This window comes from Lemur catta, chromosome 2, assembly GCF_020740605.2.
Source record: "Lemur catta isolate mLemCat1 chromosome 2, mLemCat1.pri, whole genome shotgun sequence".
In the NCBI taxonomy this organism is placed as follows: Eukaryota; Metazoa; Chordata; class Mammalia; order Primates; family Lemuridae; genus Lemur; species Lemur catta.
In genome coordinates, this window is record NC_059129.1 from 74,348,144 (window position 1) to 74,368,616 (window position 20,473).

Here is a 20,473-nt window from a genome sequence, read left to right on the forward strand (position 1 = left end):
TTACGGTTCTACTGAATATTTTCTGTAGCAAATGTGTTTAGAGATAGCCAAAAGTATAGAATCATCTTCCCAGTCAATTATTTCTCAGGGTTCCAAGTAGCAACACCTAACTTCTGCACGTGCCAGAATTCTTTTCTTCTTTTTAAAGCTGAGAAACGAAAACATTTTCTTGGAGGGGAAAGCAGTGTACCTCAATTTTTGTTTTAAGGAAAAAAAGTTTTTCTCTGTCCCCATTCATATACATTAAGCAAGTACACAGGAAATATGCCTGTTTGGCGCGAGTGTGTGTGTGTGTGTGTGTGTGTGTGTTTGCCATTTCTCAAATTCTGACTCATAGTCTGGAGGACAATGATTGATTTTTTTCCACTTCACATAGCTGCTATGAATTTCTCCTCACAAGGATGGGCCTGTTTATTCACTGCGGGCATCGCCGGTAGCGCGCTAGTGTACACGGCTCGGGGAGCCCGGTGGGCGCGGGCAGTGGGCGCCCTCTGATCCGCGCGGCCTGCGGGGATGCGGGGGCCAGGTTGGGCGGGCCAGGTTGCGCTGACCGCGTTTGGAGGCTGCTCTCTAAGCCCCCGGATTTGCGATATTGGCCAAAGCGACGAGAAGCGCCATTGTGATGCGGGTGGGAGGGGTGGAGCTTCGAAGTCCTGTCTCAATTTAGATCTCTCGCTCGGCTTCTAGTCGCGCCCATTGCAGATTTCTAAACTCCAGAGTCAGGGGAAAAAGTATTCAGGGAGGAGGTGGCCAGCCACGCCCTACAGTGCCCGCGAAGTTCCCCGGCAGAGGACGGTCGCCCAGGCAGACGCCGCCGAGATGCAGGGTCCCGCGCTCCTGGCCGCCGTCCACCTTCTCTGTGTGTGCGCCGCTGCGGCGGCCGCGGCCCCCGGGTAGGGAGAGGGCGCGCGGGGGTGGCGCGCGGGCGGCGGGGACCGTCTGCCGCCCGGGCCCGGGCTCCGGGAGGCGGCGGCTGCTCTGCCGCGGCGGGTGGGAGTCGCGCGGCTACAGTCCCCAGCCTGGCACCGGCCTGGAGCTCTGACCGTAGGGCGCTTCAGCGTGGCTCTCCGTGGGACAGTTACCTTCTCCACCCGTGAAGTTGATTACCCGCCTTCCCCAGCCATAACAACTTTCTAAAGAGTCATTTTATTTTTAGTTCACGTTCCCTCTGCCTTTGGCTTCTCAACTGCTTGCTCCCAAATAATGTGCCTTCTTTTCTCAAAGACATTTGATGTATCTTTTCCAAACAGGATGTCTTAACTTTGGCATTGCCAGATGTGGCTGAGCGGACTGAAGTATGGGTTTAGGTGCAGACATTGTAGGAAGATCACTAATGAGAGCATCCAAATGGTGGAAAGCCTCCATTCCTAAAGATTTTTGCAGTTGAGCCCTAACCCTTAGCCCCCGGCAGAGAAAGTTCTGCTTTGGTGACTTGTTTTATTCTCTGCTACACCTGGAAATTTCACCACTGGTATTTTATTTTCAGATGGTGTATTTCAATCAATGCTATTGGTTAGATGATTATTTTCTTGGGCGCATGCCCAAGCATAAAAATTTGTATAAAAAACAGGCAAAATCCTAGGTTTTTTTTTTTTTTTTTAAACCAAGAAAATAATCACTCTGGATGAGGTCGTCTGTAAGGGAGAAGCCTAGAGTTATGTGCCAATAACTTCTGCATGCCCCAGTGTAAGCCATTTGCACCGTGGCTCCTGTGCTTTTTGTAGGAAATAATAACACAGGCCTTCCTCTAGTAGGGGGGCATGAATTACTGCATTAAAATTGATTTATGGGAATTATTGTTGTTTCAGTAGCATTTCAGTGCAATTGCTAAATAGAGCACTGAGGCAATGTTAGTTGGAATAACCACAATTGGCACAGTATGGAGCATCTATCTCATTATCTATAAAATTTGAAGGTCACAAAAGAATGGAGACATGAGGATAAGAAACTTTGTTTTTCCCTTGTTGGGGACTCTTTAGGTCCCAGTTTCTGGTGACAGCTCCAGGGATCATCAGGCCCGGAGGAAATGTGACCATTGGGGTAGATCTTCTGGAACACGGTCCCTTGCAGGTCACTGTGAAGGCGGAGGTGTTCAAGGTAGCAGCAAACCTCACTGTGTCTGTCCTGGAAGCAGAAGGAGTTTTTGAAAAAGGTAAGATAAACAGTATAGAGTCTTACCTTTCTGCAGTAATAACTGGGATATATTAACAAGGCCATGTGTTAGGTGGCGGAACAGAGGAACCCCGAACTTGCAGTGGCTTACATAGTACACTTTTAATTCTCACTCATGTACAGTCCCAAGTGGTGTTCCTGGGTGCTATTCCAAGTGGAGATTCAGAGACCCAGGTTCCTTCCATTTTGTGACTCTATGATCTTAAACATGTGACTCCCAAGACTGCAGGAGAAGAGCATGGAGTTACTCATGCGGGAGGTTTTTATGGGCTAGCCTAGAAATAGCTCAGGTCAAGACTGCTCATATTCAGATGGCAAAGGAGGCTGGGAAATGTAGGCTAGTGTGTACCCCAGAAGAGGAAATGGGCGTAGTTAAAAGCTAGTCTCTGTCACAGATCCAAATTTATTGGGTGCAGAGTATTTAACAAAATAGGCCTGTGGGAAGGAAAAGAAGAGCTACACAATAGTTGAAATCCAGTTTTATGGAATATTTCTTAATTTTTAAAGTAGCAGGAAAAAAACAGTATGAAAACAGAAACCTTTATAAAAGAACTAATATCTCTTGTTTCAAGTTCGGGTTCTTACCTGGACCAGGATTAAACTGGGCCAATGAATGTCTTCTTTTTCAATATTAAGGGAAAAATAATTTGGGTGGAAGGGGTAAATACTTAAATACCTAAAATTTTTTCATTGAAATGAACATTTATCGTATTTTTTTCTGATTGCAAAAGCGGTATATGCTCAGTGCTTAAACTTGATAAACACTAGCAGTAAAGGAAATAAACCAAAATCACCCATAATCCTATCACCCAAATATAAACACTGTTAACCAGAAGCATGTTTGCATGTTTAGTCAGAGGCTAGAAATTGAGGCATAACTTCCTATAATGTTTTTTTTTTAAGAAAAATCATTTATGGGCACACAATGGAGGGTGGATGGGATTTCAGAACAGTTCATTATGTAAATGTTTATTCTTTACCAGCATAGAGAAATTAAAACCAGCATGAAATGAGATTAAAAATAAAAGTTCACCTACGTTCTGTGGTTCTTTCCTCACTGGAAGTTGACTGGGTAGGTAAATTTGGGTGGGAGCCAGGAAGAGATGGTGGGTACAGGGGCCAGGCCACTTCCTCATTGTTCCTCAGAGGAACAATGTCAGGGAGGTGGGAGGCCTTTTTTCCCGGAAGAGGAAGTATAGATTAGCCCTGAAGATCTGAGTTTGAATCCTAGCACTACTCTGCTAGGTAGTTGTCTGATCTTGGGCAGGTTACTTAACTGCTGAGAGCCTCGGTTTCCTTACATGTAAAACAGAGATAATGAAACTGACTTCCTAGGACAGTTACAAAGTTGAAAGCAGAATGTAGTACCTATTAGGCACTCAACACGCAACAACTGCTAATGTTATTAGTATAATAATACTGCAGAGGAAGATGCAGAAAGCCTCATTTTTTTTACATGGGTATAGACCTCAACTTTTGTTATTGAACTGTCATTTCTGAAAATGAATAAATCCTGATCCTATGATAGTAAAGAAAAATTTGACATACGAAATCACAGGAGACAATACTTAAGGTAGTTCCACATTCATTATTTATTCATTAAGAATTTATAATTTTGGCTCTATTAGCATGGAAGTTTTACATAATGCAGAGGCCAAGAATAACCTGGACGTGGATGATTTTGATAAATTTTTGGCCTTTGCTTTGACGTTTACATACTCTTATTCTAGAATTTCTCCTGTTATTGTCATTTCTGCAATCTCCATTATCTCCCTATTTCTCTTTTCTGCAACAGATAGTACCTGCACTGGGGGTGCATGTTGTTGTGGCTTGTTTTTTAACTTTATTCTTAGATTTTTCTTTTGGTAGGAGAGTTCCTCATATGCCCCTGGGAAAGCTTAAGTGCTCAAGACTGGGTTGGAGAGTGCTATCCTGGAGCAAAATGGATCTTTGAAGAAGAAAGAGGGAAAATGCTCCTTCTTTGATGGGCTGTTTTGGACTCTGTTGATGTACAGTTTCATTGAAAATGCCATTTTGGCTGGGCATGGTGGCTCACGCCTGTAATCCTAACACTTTGGGAGGCTGAGGTGGGAGGATCATTTGAGGTCAGGAGTTTGAGACCGGCCTGAGGAAGAGCGAGACCCCGTCTCTACTAAAAACAGAAAAAATTAGCCAGGCGTGTGGTGGTGTGGGTCTGTATTCCCAGCTACTCGGGAGGCTGAGGCAGTAGGATTGCTTGAGCCCAGGAGTTTGAGGTTGCTGTGAGCTAGGCTGACGGCATGGCACTCTAGCCTAGGCAACAGAGTGAGACTCTGTCTCAAAAAAAATAAAATAAAATAAAAAAATAAAAAAAAAAGAAAATGCCATTGCTAGGAGCACTCTCCTCTTTCAAAGGAGAGTGTTACTCCATTAGCAGAGGCTGGGAGGTATTGTTCTTAGAGCAGATGCTTCCTGTGGAATCAGAACTTAAGGATGAAGACATTTCTTCCTCCTTGTCTTCACATCCTTTGCTTTATCTGACTTCTCCAGTCGTCAATATGTAGGTAAATGATGACTTTCTAATCAGCTGGGTCTGGATCTTCATAGGATTCACGTTTTGGTTTTTTTTTCCCCATCACGTAAACACAAACAAATATTAATATAATAAATACATTTTAGATCTGATTGTTTCATCACTTTCTTATGAGGGCCCCCAAGAAAAGTTTGGTTTTAATACAGAGTTATCTTCTGGCAGAGCTGGGTAAGGAGCAGGATAGTTTCTGAGTGGTTTTTTTCCAGCAGTCCTGGACTTCTTAGAAATCCCCGGGGTCGGGGGTGATTGGCTATAACCAGAATGTATTTCCGGCTTCATTTGTGTCAGAAATAGTAATAACTGAAGGGTTCAAATTGCCCTTAATAAAGGCAGAAAAGTATGGCTTTTCCTCAGGGAAGAGTTCATTTATTCGTTTGACAGATATGGGGGAAATTTTATTTACATTTCCTCTCGAGGTCAGCAGCATTGGTTGCATTATAGTTATTCATTTTTTACTATATTAATTCTACAGTTATTGGGGATTGATTGTGTTTTTGTGTGTGTGTGATTAATAGCTCATAGCCCTTTAGAAAAAGTGTTTCTACTAAACTTAGCAGGATTCTGTAAAGGTATATTAATGCCTCCTTAGTGGTGAGATTCAGATATTGACATGTAGCTGTCATTATCACCACCACCACCGTCATTACCATCATCTCTGTAGTGAATAGAACAAGGTTCATAATAGTGTCTTCCTTTGTGTGAGAGAGTTCGTTAAATAAACCTAATTGACAAAACATAGTAAAAGTTCAGTAGGTAATAATTTCCAGAGGAGAGAAGATGGAGCAGCTATTGGCATTTGAAGTCAAGTGATGCCATAATGTTGGGTGGAGAGTGAATCCCTTTCTCTCTTCCCTTATTGGTTTAAAAATTTAAAATTTTTTAAAAAATTATTATGGATACATAATAGTTATACATATTGGTTTTTATGTCTTTCCTTACCGTGAGGTTGTCCTGGAGTTCCATGCCAAGTCAAGAAAAAAAAAAGTTAAGAACATTTGAATTTACAGGTCATAAACGAAAACTATCTTCTCATTTGTTACGGCCTATGAGATAATTGAATTATTTGTGATGTCTTCGAAACCACAATTTCTGTTTTATTTTCCCCTCTCTTTCTACAATTTGAAATTTTCATTTGTAAATTTTCAGTATTTTTCCTGAACAAGATTTACTTCAAGTAACAAGGAATACAGCATCCCTGCCCCCACCTTAATGAATTCATTGTCACTGGTTTCACGTAAACCTGATTTAAGAAAAAAACCTGAGCTGAAAATGCCAACTGAAAAATTTGGGGACTCTGCATGGGCATCTCCTGGTGAGTGCCTGCTGGTCTAGAGATACCATTTATTTTTTGGTGATGCCAAGCCCACGTCCATTTTCCCATTGAGGTACTGGGGTGAGATGTGCTCTGTGAGTGTGCCTATATCCTTTAATAACTTGCTTTTTCTTTTTGCCTTAAAATCTTGGAGAGCTAGTGGAGTATTTACTTTCTGTTTTTTTTTTTTAAGAATTAAAAATCTGTTTTGTCCTTTGTTGTCTTTCTCACTTTTCCATTTTGGTTCAGTAAGAGTGGGAAATTTTAAAAATTTGAAATATTGGCTGAAAAACTTTTCAAAACAAAAACAAAAACAAAAACAAAACACCCATTCAGTTAAGATGGCTTTCTGGTGGAAACAAAGCTCCTGAACATACGTTTCATGCCTCGTAGATCAAAATCAGTTCCACGGTCTTTATGAAAGTAGATTAATTAGTGTAGTGTGTGGGCAGATCTCCCAGGGCAGGTTTTCACAGGCAGCTTTGCCAACAGAACTCAGTCTGAACCTGTAGTTACGTGAGAATTACTTTTAAAGGGTGTAGGCTCTTCATTCAGATGTCTTTGCTATTGTGTGTCGTGTGTATTACCAGGTAGGTGGTGCCTGAGATAAAGGACCATCGCGAAATCAGGATGCGCCTGGGCTCTGGGGCCAGGCTACCTGGAGGCAGGTGCTGGCCGTTCCACCTAGTGGTTGGGTGCTTGTGGGCAGTCATGATCTCACCAGGCTTCAGTTTCATCACCTGAAAAATAGTGGTTTCTGCCTTATACAATTATATGGTTATTGTGAAGATTAGATGAGGTAACATATTTAAAGCACTTAACTCATAGGAATTGTTCAAGAAAATGGGAGCTATTGTTATTAGAAGAGAGTAGCAACAATTTATGCGTCAAAGGCAATTATTAATCACCTATTTGGATGTTCTTGAACTGGGAACTCTATAAAAGACACATTCATAAGAAGAAATGGGAAGAGATTTAATATATTAAATATTAGTTTTCTCATAGTGCTAAGGACTTTATGCACTGTATTTAATTTCAACAGCCCTATGAAGTAGGCACTCTTATCTTCGGTTTGGAGGTGAAGAAACTGAGGCTAAGAGAAAACAGTTAATTTTCCTGAGTTAACTCAGTGAATAAATGGTGAAGCCTGAATTTGAAGTTGGTTCTGTCTGAAGGCCAGAGACCATAAGGTTTTCCATTGCTTGGAAGAGAGTGAAATATTTTTTGTTTGTTTCATTTTCAGATATTGATGTAATGTTGTATGGGCATCTTCCTCTAAAATCATTTTCACATTTGTTTGCAGTAGTTTAGAGCTGGACCTAATGAAATCTAATTTGGATCTAAATAATTGCAAAATGAAATGCCAGCTCTTGTCTTAATTTACTTTGAGCTTTATAGCGTTTTGGAGCTGGAAGGGACCTCAAAGATAAGCCAATTCAATCACGTAATTTATGGCTGAGGAGTCTGAGGTGAGGCATGATGTTTGGGGATTTGTCTGAGGTCAAATAGTCTATTGGTGGCAGAACTGGAAACATCTCAGATTCCCAAATTTGCAGTCCAATGCTGTTTTCATTATACTCTAGGAAACTTTCCTAACGTAGAGGACTATGTGTAGGACCTAAGATACATTTGCAAATGTTGATTCTTCTGATACAGAAGAAAATAAGGCTAACTAAAGCATTTAAAAACGCATACTTGTGGATTTGTCCGTTTGTTTCAGCTCAAGGTGGAGGTGCTCCTTGTGGACTAATAGTTCTGCATAAGGGGAGGGGGTGGGACTAGGGGCTAGGAGCATCATAGAGCTTTTAAAAACTAAATTCTGTTGTTGTGTGTCTCAAAGTGCAAGTCGCACTCATTAAAAATGTGGATTCATGGCCCCCCTCTAAAAAGGGTAAGGTTCAGAAATGTAAACTTTATGTTCTACCATTACCACAGGTGATTGTTAGCCATATTAAAATGAGAATGATTTCCCTCTAAGCATCCCACAAATTGTACTCGGCCAAGTACTGGAAAGCCTGGGAGCGAGTGGCATGCCCTTGCAAGCCTCTGATGATGATTCATGGCAGCTAAGAGAAGGCCCCTCCCGGACTTCCGTGTTGGCCTTTGAGCAGCCCTCAACCCTGAGCATTGGTGGTAATTTTCAGCAGCAGAGAAACATATCTTGGGGTTTGACTGTGAATCAATGATTGGGAGAAGTTGAAAGTGAACACACTGATTCTTTAAACTCCATGTTAAATATGTGCCACTCCTCTTCTAACACTGAGTGAGTCACTGTCCTAGTGACTCACTGAAGGGTTGTGGTGGAAATAGAAATCAGATCCTGTAAGAACTGGGGCTGGGTTACTGTTGATCCTTTATGTTCTGTGAAGCGGGCTTTACCATGCTGAAACTAAAGGTATTTCTCCCCATTAATTTATTAGTTATTGATTATTTGCCGTATGTGAAACATGAATGAGCAGGGCATGGGGAATAAGAGAAAGGGAGGCATTAGAGGAAGAGGAGATTCAGGGGTTCCAGAAGGATAACATAATATTAAAAGTGCAGAAGCTGGAGCAGTTTTTATTTTTTGTTTGTATAAAAAATTCAGTGTGGTTTGTAAATAGTGCTTCTTCTGTGTCACCCTGTGCCTGGTACTGTTACCTTGGACTTCCAGAGCTATACAGATGTCCATTCATAAATGTCCCACCTCTGCTGACGTATTTGGCATTTGGAGGGAACAGTTATTTCCCATATTAGAGAAGGGAAGGGCGTGCCAGAGGCAAGAGCTGCCGGCTGGGAGTGGCTGTCATGGGAAGGAGATAGGAGTTTGTGTATGTGTTTTCTGAAAAGATGTTTCATTCTGCTTCGGCTGTGAGTTTGGGGAGACATCCAGGTGGAGATGTCCAGCAGATAGTTTTGAAATTGTAGCTGGGGAGAGAGTTTAAGGCATTGTTTTCATAGAGGCAGACAATTTTTGGAGTCCTGGGAACACATGAGATGCACAGGAGAGACAGAGCTTATGGAAAGAACAAGACGGATGAGAGAATCTTGGGAGGAGGAAAATGAGTTAATGACAGGGGTGGACAGTGAGAAGTCAGGGTAGGGTAGACTGAAGACAGTGAGATGTCTCAGAAGCCAAGGGAAGAAAAAGTTTTAAGAAGGAAGGTTTCAGTAGTATCAAGTACCTCAGACGGTCAGAGAAGAGCAGGACAGAGGAAAGAACATTGGTGACCCTTAAGTGAATGGTTTTAAGTTGAATGTTGGGAGCAAATGCAAGTTTTAAGGAATAAATGGATGGTGACAAAATATAATTAGAAAGGGATTCCACTCTTTCCAGAAGTTTGGCGGTTGAAGGAAGAGAGGGGAATGGTCTCTTAAAGGGCACAATAGAGAGGTAAAAGTGGTTAATGCAAATGGGAGGGGCCACAAGTGGCGGGTTCGGGATTAGGGGCACAGGTGAGTGGATTATCCTTAAAAAAAAAAACTTGTACTTTTTCCTTTGATGAAAGAAAAACATAGAGGAGAATGTGTAAGGAAAGAAATATTTTGAGGTATGAGATTGAGATGAAAAGTAAAATTGAAATACAGTTCTAGGAAAACTTTGCCGTAGGTATCTACCTACCTTTAAACTGCACAGATCTGGCCACCACTTTATAGGAAGTGGGGGTAAACATGAAAAGCAGTGGCACATTGGAGAGAGAAACACAGGATTGGAGAGGTTCCCTGGTAGTGCCCTAAACTGGGTCACTGCTGAATGGTGGGGAATTGGAACACGAAGGCTGGAACTTGTATTGGAATCTAGGGGAGGAAGCACAGGGAGGAGAGAGGAGGAAAGGGCTGTTCATGGTGCTAAGCCTCAGTCGAAGCTTGAGAGAGAGGGTCACTTTATTACTTCCGTGATTGGCAGTGTGAGAAGTGGAATTGTAACTCCCCGTCTCTTGGTCTGGGCTAAGATGACCGTCATGCCAAAGGTACAGTGACAGAACTTGAGGGGGAAGATTATGGTGGATCCTGATCTTGCTTTGTCTCTTCTACTCTTCACTTCCCTCAGGAAAATTCTATGCATTGACTTTCTTCCCTTGCAAGGCTCAGGGTGACACTGGTTAAAGAAGATTTGGTGCGGGGAGTAGCAGTAGGCAGGTAGTGGGCAGGCGAGTGGGCCTTTAGTTCTGAAGAAATGATTTATGAATTCAAATCTGAAAACCAGAGTAGTAAAGAGCTTGGAAATAAACAGGGAAGAGAGTTTTTAAACAGCACCTGATAGCTTCCTTTTAGCAGGGCCATGTCAGGAATTTACATTTATGAAAATGTAGCCGGCAAAAATGATTTAGTACTATAAAATTAAATTTCACTGCAATAGGTGTTAAATCTCCTCAGGAATATAGTTAAGACAGAGCATTTTATTTTTTTTCCCTTCTTCTTCTTCTTTTTTTTTTTTGGCCACACTCTTACAGACCAATAGATCATTTTATTATTTTGAGCATTTCAAACATTCATTAGGTACCAGATTGTATATAGCACAATGCCGGGTAACGAAAATATTTGGTGACCACACAAAGTTCTTGTCCCTGTGCTTCATTTCATGTGCCAACTCGAGTTGATGGTAGAGGTTGCAAAGTAGGCTTCATTTCATGTGCCAGCTCGAGCTGATAGGTTGTTGGAGTGCTGTGTTGACAGTTTCAAGTCAAACCTGGGTTTACTGGATTAGCTCTGTCTGCCATGGGCATGGAAGGCGGGAGCGTGGTATGAATGCCTCAAGTGATTCTATTGGGATGAAGAGGAATGGTTGCCTACACGACTATATAGGGGCTCGAGGTGATAACAACATGGATAAGAAAAGATGAAAGAGTGGTTGTATCAAAATAGTAACATGAAAGTGCAGGGAGCCACAGAGGAGGGGCAGGGAGGGAATATGAGGTTGTGTTTGTGCTACTGTTTTGGAAAGAATAGCTGGGTCTGTCCTGTACTGTTTGGGAGGCGCAGTGGGTCTGAATGGGGGCTCTGGATCCACACTGAAAGTGCACTCTAGCATCATAGTACCTGCCTCATAGCATTGTTGTAAGGATTCAATGAGGTAATGCTTTAGAGCTGCACCATCCAGCTCACATGTGGTAGCCACTAGCCACATGTGGTTTTTTGAGCACTTGAAATGTGGCTGTTACAAATTGAGATGGGCTGTGAGTATAAAATACACACCGGATTTTGAATACTTAGTACCAAAAAATGCAATAAAACTCATAATTTTTATATTGATTACATGTTCAATGATAATATTTTGGATATATTGGGTTAAATAAAATATGTTATCAAAATTAGTTTCACCCATTTCTTTCTTCTTTCTTTAGTGCACTGCTTTAAAACTTTTACCGCAGTGTCTGGCACAGAGTAATCAACACTCAAGGAATGTACCTGACATCTCCCAGTATTAGATATTAATACTGATGACTCCCTTCTGAGCATAGGCTTGTGGCATGAGTACAGCTCTCTCTGCTGGTGACTGATTTTGGCTCAAGTGGGTCTTCATCCTTACTCCTTATTCCTTGAGTTAGAAGGAAGTCTCCCTAAGAAGAAGTTGACCTAGGGGTCAGCAAACTTTCTCTAAAGGGCCAGATGGTAGATGTTGTAGGTTTTGCTGACTTCATGGTCTTTATTGCAGCTACTCAACTCCGCCTTTGTAGCCTGAAAGCAGCCACAGACAGTGCGTCCACAAACGAGCACGGTTGTGTACCAACAGAACTTTATGTATAGATGCTGAAATTTAGAGTTCATATAACTTTTACTTGCCATGAAATATTATCCTTCTTTTGGTTCTTTTCCCTCAGCTATTTAAAAATGCAAAACCATTCTTAGTTTATAAACTGTACAAAAAAACAGGCATGGGTCAGATTTGGTCTCTAGGCTGTGGATTGCCCACCCTGTCATTATAAATGCCCTGTACGTTTAGCAGCCAAGAACCTTGCTTGACTCTTGGTTTTTCATTTGTATTTAACTTAACATTGAGTTTATATTGTACCATTTTATTTATTTTACTTTTAGGGGGTTTTTGTTTTTTGATCAGTGGTCTAAATGGTGCAAAACGTTGTTTATGAACCTCATATTTATTGAGATATTTGAAAGCAAGGGGATGCAGGAGAGAAAGATAAGACTATATGAGGGACCAAAGGAGAATTTTTTTTTTTTTTGCTTGAAATACTTGGGTTTTCTATATAGATTGTGAATTCACTGAATAGTTGTTAGCCTTACAGTGATATTAAACTGTGAAGCAGAAATGTCATATTTTAAGGTTTTGTTTTCTACAGATTTGTGATGGCAAACCCCATTTCTCACTTTGTCCATCTGCAGATCAAAGAAAATGATGTATAATGAGAGAATATTTAATAAATTGGTAAATAGGTCAAAATTTTCAGCTGAAAAGGTTATAATAAATTTAAGTTTATTACTGCAGAGCAAAGCGTTGCCAAAAATAATTAAGCAGCAAACACTAAGTTAGGCGCATATATAGTGGAAAATCCATGTTTTTTTTTTCATAGAGTATTTCGGGACCTAGTTAGATTTCCAATTATACACTACTCCTTCCCTTCAGTAATTCTCCAGAGCTATTTGGTGAGGACAGATGTCAGAAGAGGAAGCATATGATATTATAGAGTGTGTTTAGAAAGTTAAGGAAAGGTTAGTTTTGTGTATGCTTATTACACAGTTTAAAAATAGCTTTGACTCTATTTGTAAATCAAATGGCCAGTTCTCAGGCTGTGCCAAGTGTGAAGCCTTCAAACAAGGTTTCTTTTGAGTTGCTGAGGGAGCATTGGGAAGGGAAAAGCATCTGAAAGGGTTTTGAGATTGACTTTCTCCGGTTACATACAAACATAATCGGAGTTTTACAAAGTTATTTACAATAACGCTAAGAAGAACTTTACGTAACAGTGTATCTTTAGTTAGCGATTTAAAAGCTGTGCCATGCTGGCTTTCAAGAGGTGGTGACTCCCCTGTCTGAGTGGAGTCTCGCTAAATGGGAAAAAAATGTTCACAACAATTTGCAAATACTATCTATTTAATTCTCAACCTAGCAACAGCAGAGAAAGAGATTATTATTTCTCACTCACCTACACTGCCTCCACTGCCCCCCGATTTTGTGTTTTGGTGGTATAAATTGTTGCTGGAATGTTAGAACTTTCAAATAAGTTCTATGCTAGGACATAATAAGTGCCTAGGAAATTCCAAACTGTATTTGTAAACCTAAAGGGAAGACAAGTTGGAAAAAATGTCACATACTTAAAGATGACCTTTTAATGAGGACACAAGACCAGTAAGTGGGCCTTATTTGGATCTCTCTACACATCTCCTAAGTCACGTCCTGGATCCAGAAAGAATTAGAGGTGGGAGGGACATCTCTGCCCCTATACTCTAGTTTTGGGGTAGAGCCTCTATTTCTGGCTCAAGACCGTTTCTGGGTCTGTGAACAGATGTGGTCACGGGTCTGAGCAGCAGGACCCAGACATGCAGTTAGCTGAGCCTCTCTTCCAACTTCTCTCTAGTGAGAAAATCCCTCAAAGGTTTGACTCAACTAAGAGCTGCACCAAAAAAAAAAAACAAATGTTCTGCTATGAAATGAGATTTCCTGCACTTCAAATCTGGCCAGCTTGTTTTGAATTGCCAAAATACTTGCCCTTCAATTAATAGACCTATGAGATTTATTTGGATTGTAGACTCCCAGCTGGTTTTTACTTTCTCCTTGCCGGTGTCACTTGGACAAAAATAAATTACCAGCCCTCTCCACCCCTTCTTAGCCTTTGTGAATTCGCTGATGGGTCTGTATGTCATGTCAGGGTAGAAAGGAAGCACATTGCTTCCTCCAGTCACTGGGCAGGGAAAATAGTCAACCCCTGGTGATTTATCCTGAAGTAGTGAAAAATAAGCAACTCTCATCATGGAGGGTGCTGTTTTGTTGGGATGCAGCTTCCTGCAGTTTAATTTTTTCTATTTTGTTCCAATGTGGGACGCTGTGGAGGATGCTGGGCTGTAGCGCCCAGGTCCCCCTGCAGGGCTGAGGGACCGATTCCCACAAGCTGTATGGGAGTGTTGCCACCCACCATCCTCACAGCCGGCCCCTTTTGGCGATGGCATCAGCTAGAGGGTCACCTTGCCCAAGGTGACACCCCTCGTGTGGGCGACCGCATCATATGGCTGATTGACATGAGGTGTAAAGGTCCAGCCCCTCCCCCCAGTTCAGGACAACTCTCCAGGGTCTGCTTCTGAGCTTCCCCTGAGGACGCCTCTTTGGAGCCTGCATTGTGGCTCCACTGGTTTCCCCGCCAGTCCTGTTCCGCCCCTTCCCTTCCACAGGTGCGGAGCCCCAGCGCCCTCCTTAATAAACCTGCGTTGTAATCACCATCTCAGTGTCGGCTATTGTCTAACTCTGAAGGGGGATGTGTCAGATCCTGGAATTAACTTCAAACATGTCAGAACTGTGCAGCGTGGACATAAGGGTTCGGAAATGTTCTAGTTTTTCTATTCTTTTAAGAAGTGCTTGTATAACACAAATTATTTTGCTTCGTTGTTGGAGTGCTTAGAGTGCAGCTCTAAGGGTTGGGAGAAACGTCATGGAAGAAGAATCCACAGTCTGGTGACTGGGTAACAGAGTGGAGGAGACAAGGAGTCCAGGGTGACTGAGGAAGTGGTGATAGCAACATACACAGCAGGCTATCTAGGCTGTGGCACTTTTTCAGTAATCGAAGGTATTTATGAGGAAAGAATGAGGGCACCACTGCTTCGTGTACCGAGTCAGTGCTGAGCAGTGGTTTAAAGCTCGGACCCAGGAGCCGGCCACGTGGGTCAGAAGCTTGGCTCCACTGCTGCTTGTCTGTGTGGCCCTGGACAAGTCACTTCACGTGTCTGTGACCAGGCTTCTCATTTGTAAAATAAGGATAATGATACCTAATAGGATTGTTGTGAGGATTAAACCAATTAATATATACATAATGCTTTTAGAATACTCTATAAGTATTATGTATTGTTATTATTTTATTCAAAAATTTGCCGGGCACTGTGGCTCACGCCTGTAATCCTAGCACTCTGGGAGACCGAGGCGGGTGGATTGCTCGAGGTCAGGAGTTCAAGACCAGCCTCAGCAAGAGCGAGACCCCGTTTCTACTAAAAAAAATAGAAAGAAATTATCTGGTCAACTAAAATATATATATAGAAAAAATTAGCTGGGCATGGTGGCGCATCCCTGTAGTCCCAGCTACTCGGGAGGCTGAGGCAGGAGGATTGCTTGAGCCCAGGAGTTTGAGGTTGCTGTGGGCTAGGCTGATGCCACGGCACTCACTCTAGCCTGGGCAACAAAGCGACACTCTGTCTGAAAAAAAAAAAAAAAATTTAAGAATTGTATTCCATCAGAACTGTTAGTGGTTTATTATTTCTAAGCAAATATTTAAGTCTCCTATTCTCTAGACCAGTACTGTCCAATAGAATATAATTTGACTAAGTAAGTAATTGAAAATTTTCTAGTGGCCACATTAAAAAGATAATGAGAAACAAGTGAAATTAATTTTACTAATGTATTTTATTTAACCCCAGTAATTCACAGATATTATCAGTTCAACATGTAATCACTGTAAAAATTATTGATGAGATATTTTACATTCTTTTTTTCTGGTTGTTATTCTTATTAATAGAAATATGGGATGTATTTTATACTTGCTGCATATTTTAGTGGGTCAATAGCCAAATGTGTCCAGAGGCTCCTATATAGGATTGTGCAGCTTTAGAGGTTTCCTAATTAAACACTGGCTTGCTTCAGAAGTGTTCCAGTTATCTGTTGCTGTGAAACATGCCACCCCCAAATTTAGTAGATTAGAACAATGGTTTATTATTTCTCATGATTCTCACCCAGCTTATACGCACTAGATTGATAATTATTGCTTGAGTTCATTACTACTGTCATAATTGTAAAATTTCCAAATTCCATGATTCCTTCTACATTTATTAGCTGGAATTCTATGGTAAAGAATAACTTTTTCTTCTTCCTCATTTAGTCATTTTATTTAATTATATAGCAGCATGAGCTCATAGAATCTTGTTTTATTTTATTTATTTATTTATTTATGTATTTATTTTTGAGACAGAGTCTTGCTCTGTTGCCCCGGCTAGAGTGCTGTGGCATCAGCCTAGCTCACAGCAACCTCAAACTCCTGGGCTCAGGCAATCCTCCTGCCTCAGCCTCCCGAGTAGCTGGGACTACAGGCATGTGCCACCATGCCTGGCTAATTTTTTCTCTATATATATTTTAGTTGGCCAGATAATTTCTTTCTGTTTTTAGTAGAGACGGGGTCTCACTCTTGCTCAGGCTGGTCTCGAACTGCTGACCTCGAGCGATCCACCCGCCTCAGCCTCCCAGAGTGCTAGGATTACAGGCGTCAGCCACTGCACCTGACCAGAATCTTGTTTTATTCAGTAAATTATAACCCATTATCTGTTTTAATGTTCAAGTTGTCTGCCCATAATTGAGAAAACATTCTCTTCACATGTGCTGAGGTACTTGGTAAGATCAGAGCAAATTTTGTTATATAGACAATATTCTCAATTCCATTTTTTCTCCCTGTATTGAAATGTTTAAATGCTTCAGCCCAAATATTTTGTAGGGTCTGTCTTTTTACTTGCAGAGTCCCATGCCTCTCTTCAACAAATATTTTTACAAGACAAAATTTGCCAAGTAGATTGTCTCTACTTATGGTTCTTTTGAAAGTTTCACCAAGTTTAGTTGCTGCCATATCTTAGGGCTTTTCAATTTCACTTCAGTTCAGTATAGAATATATGTCTATCCCATTAAAAGTGAGAAACAGAAGTTTCTTCCTGCAAGTTAAGATATTCCCAAAGCACAACTGGGTATATATTTAAAGGAAGTGAAATCGGTATGTTGAAGAGATATCTGCACTCTCATGTTCACAACAGCCAAGACATGGAATCAACACAAGTGTTCATCATTGGATGAATGGATAAAAAAAATAGAGTAGATACACAATAGGATACTATTTATTCAGCCTTAAAAAAGGAGATCCTGTCATTTATGACAACATAGATGAAACTCTAGGGCATTATATTAAGTTATATATATTCATTATATTATGAAATAAGCCAGGTACAGGACACAAATACCGATGATTTCACTTATATGTGGCGTGTAAAAAGATGAACTTATCGAAACAGAGTAAAATTGCCATTACCAGAGGCTGGGGGTAAGGGAATCAGGGAGATCTTGGTCAAAGGACATAAAATTTCAGTCAGGAGGAATAATTTCAAGAGGTCTATTGTACGTCCCAGTGACTACAGTTATTAATAATAATATATAGTATACTTGAAAATTGCTAAGAGAGTAGATTTTAAGTGTTCTCCTTACAAATAAATGATAAGTATGTGAGGTAATGCATATGTTAAATAGCTTGATTTAGCCATTCCACAAGATATACATATATTAAAACATCATGTTGTACACCATAAATATATACAATTTTTACTTGTCAACTGAAAAAAATATTTTCAAAGTTAAATCATGTGCAAATTAAACTCATTCCGTAATAGCATATTGCTAACCCAAGAAAGATCCAGGACAAATGCTAAATCAGGGTGCTGGGATGACAGTGTCACCTGGGACCATCCTGGCAAGAGCCCACTTTGTCCAAAAAGCCTTTCTTGATCTGGCCCAGCCTCATCTCCATGACTCTGTCCCCACCTGTGATCTTTGCTCACCCAGCTCTTTGCTGTCGTAGACTCTCATTGGCCTCTCCTGCTTTGCACTTGCTGCTCCTCCTCTTTCTCACCTGGCCAATTTCTCCTCATACTACAACCCCAGACACTGGCAGCATTTTCTCTGGGTGCCTTCCCTCCAGAGTGCTCCTCATCTTACCTCTATTGTAGCCCTCCCACGTTGAACTACATTTATCTGTTCAATTATTCTTCCTTCTTGACCTTTTGAAAACACTTTTTGTCTAATGTCCTATTATGTAAGAGTCCTGCTTTTTGCTTCCCATGGTGACAGCTGTTGAATAAACTGATCTGTGCTAGGTGGTAAGTGATGGTGATGAATCACTTATCGGTTCCTAAAAACATACTTGTATTTCATTGAGGCCCCCTGGGGTGGTGGTCTTTGAAGTGGGTGTGCACATGTCTGGGAGTGTACAAGACCATTTATAAGGGTGAAGGTAGAATACGTATTAACTTTTATTTCTATTATTTTATTGAGAAAAATTAAGAAATTAAGGTTTTCTAATATTTAATCTTTTGATTGAGAAAGTGCATGTATATAGCTTTATAAATCTAATTTTATACTGGTCATGTGTACTAAATGTTTTTGTTGGTGGAGTTTTCCATCACAAAAACTTGAAGACCGTTGCCATAGGGGCATGCTCACGTCCCCCATGGATAACTCTTCAAGCTCTCTGACACTATAATGGCTGACTTATATCAAGTGTTTCCTATATGCTAGGCACTGTTCTATATACTTTATAGGCATCAACATATTTATTCCTCACAACCACCTTAAGAGATTGGTATGATTGTTTGCATCCTCATTTTATGGATGAAAAAAATGAGCTGGAGGATCAGGTAACTTGTTTAAGGAAAGGGCTAGTTCGTGGCAAATTCATAACAGAATCTCTGTGGTCTGATTCCAGAGGCCTAACCCTGCTTAACCCTGCTGTTCTGTACTGTCCCGCTCTGGTACCTGTCTGCTCCCGTATGATAGATCCATGTTGCTTTCAGGAGGAGAGGGACCATGTCTGTCTTGTTCATTATGACACCATTAAAAAATAGCTTTTAAATGAATGAGGAATTGAGGGCCTATCGTTACCTCTGATGGGAACTTTGGATAAACACTGTTTTATTTTTAACTTGAAACCATTTTTTCCCTTGAAATACATGGATCTGATGAAAAATTGGCATGAGTTAAAGTTAGCAGTTCTATGTTTAGACACATTGCATGAAAAAAAGTCTGCATTGCCCCAATACTCATGAGTCAGTTATGAGTCCCAGCTCACCCCTAACGTGACTAATGCCTTCCTTTTCTTCCTTTATCATGAGGGTATGAGAACATAAGAAATAAACCTCAGGTTACTTCTGTACACTGTATGAACTATCTCTCAAGCATGCATAACCTTAAAATAGCAGCAGCAGCAGTAACGACAACAATAATGATAATGGCAAAGAGAAGCAGAACTTACTGTTTTTTAGGTTCACCCACTGATACCCTTTTAATTCTGATTCTTAATTCTTTGGTACAAAGATATGTATTAACAATAATTTCTCAGGTGTTCTGGGCATTAATAAAATTATTTTGGTTTGACCAAATAAGTTTTTGATTCCATCTACACCTTGAAGAACATTAGGAGAGTTTTGTAGGTTTTGTATTGTAGCATCATATTCAAATTATGACGACTTTGTTTTCTTCCTTGTTTTCCTTTTAGGCTCTTTCAAGACACTTATTCTTCCATCAGTAAGTATCCATTCAAAAAATTTGCAAATGAAATACATTGCATCAGTGAGTTAAATAAGTTCAGATTTTATTGGCTTTTATATTAATTTACATGTCTTGTGAGTTTGGCTTGAGTTTAGCTCAACTTTCAGATTATTAATAATATTACCTAAGGGAGATTGGTTATTAGCCCCTTCAGACTCATAGCAGGGATTTTCCTCTTGTAAACTGGAGAACTTCACGGGGGGAAACTGCCTGGACGATTGGCACAGAAACCTAGGCTGGTTTGGTTCTGTTTCTGCCTTAATGTGTCTTACAGTCTTGAGTGTATAATTAATAGTCCGTTCCTCAGTTTCCTTGTCATTGAAAAGGGCAGTGACATGCTGAGCCACGCTGGAACCTGAGGTAGAAGGAAAAATCAGTAATACTGATCTTAGTTTAAAACTTTGACTTTTTTTGTTCATAAGTTTATGCATTAATTATATTTTAAAATATTGTATTACAATATTATTATTATTTTTGAGACAGAGTCTCACTCTGTTGTCCCAGGCTAGAGTGCCGTGGCGTCAGCCTAGCTCACAGCAACCTCAAACTCCTGGGCTCAAGGAATCCTCCTGCCTCAGCCTCCTGAGTAGCTGGGACTACAGGCGTGCACCACCATGCCCAGCTAATTTTTTCTCTATATATTTTTAGTTGGCCAGATAATTTCTTTCTATTTGTAGTAGAGACGGGGTCTTGCTCTTGCTCAGGCTGGTCTCGAACTCCTGAGCTCGAGCAATCCACCTGCCTCGGCCTCCCAGAGTGCCAGGATTACAGGCGTGAGCCACCGTGCCCAGCCTATTTTCTTGCTTAATGAGTTTTTTGGTGCCCCCTTAAATTTTGCCTCTGAGACAAGTGTCTCACTCACTTCGCCCTAGCCCTGGCTCTGGAAGAGAGAATAAAGAATACCATCTCTATCTCATGGGGATACCCTGGA

The 20,473-nt window shown here is 40.9% G+C and overlaps 1 protein-coding gene across 1 annotated transcript in view; it reads left to right on the forward strand.

Moving 5' to 3' along the window:
• The first annotated feature begins 742 nt into the window (after positions 1 to 742).
• The window catches only part of CD109 (CD109 molecule), a 120,492-nt gene continuing 100,761 nt past the window's right edge, over positions 743 to 20,473 (forward strand). Inside the window, exons 1-3 of the mRNA XM_045543897.1 lie at positions 743 to 893; positions 1,980 to 2,152; positions 19,490 to 19,518. Coding sequence (XP_045399853.1) covers positions 820 to 893; positions 1,980 to 2,152; positions 19,490 to 19,518 — 276 coding nt within the window. The 5' untranslated portion in view covers positions 743 to 819. The remainder of the gene's footprint in view (positions 894 to 1,979; positions 2,153 to 19,489; positions 19,519 to 20,473) is intronic.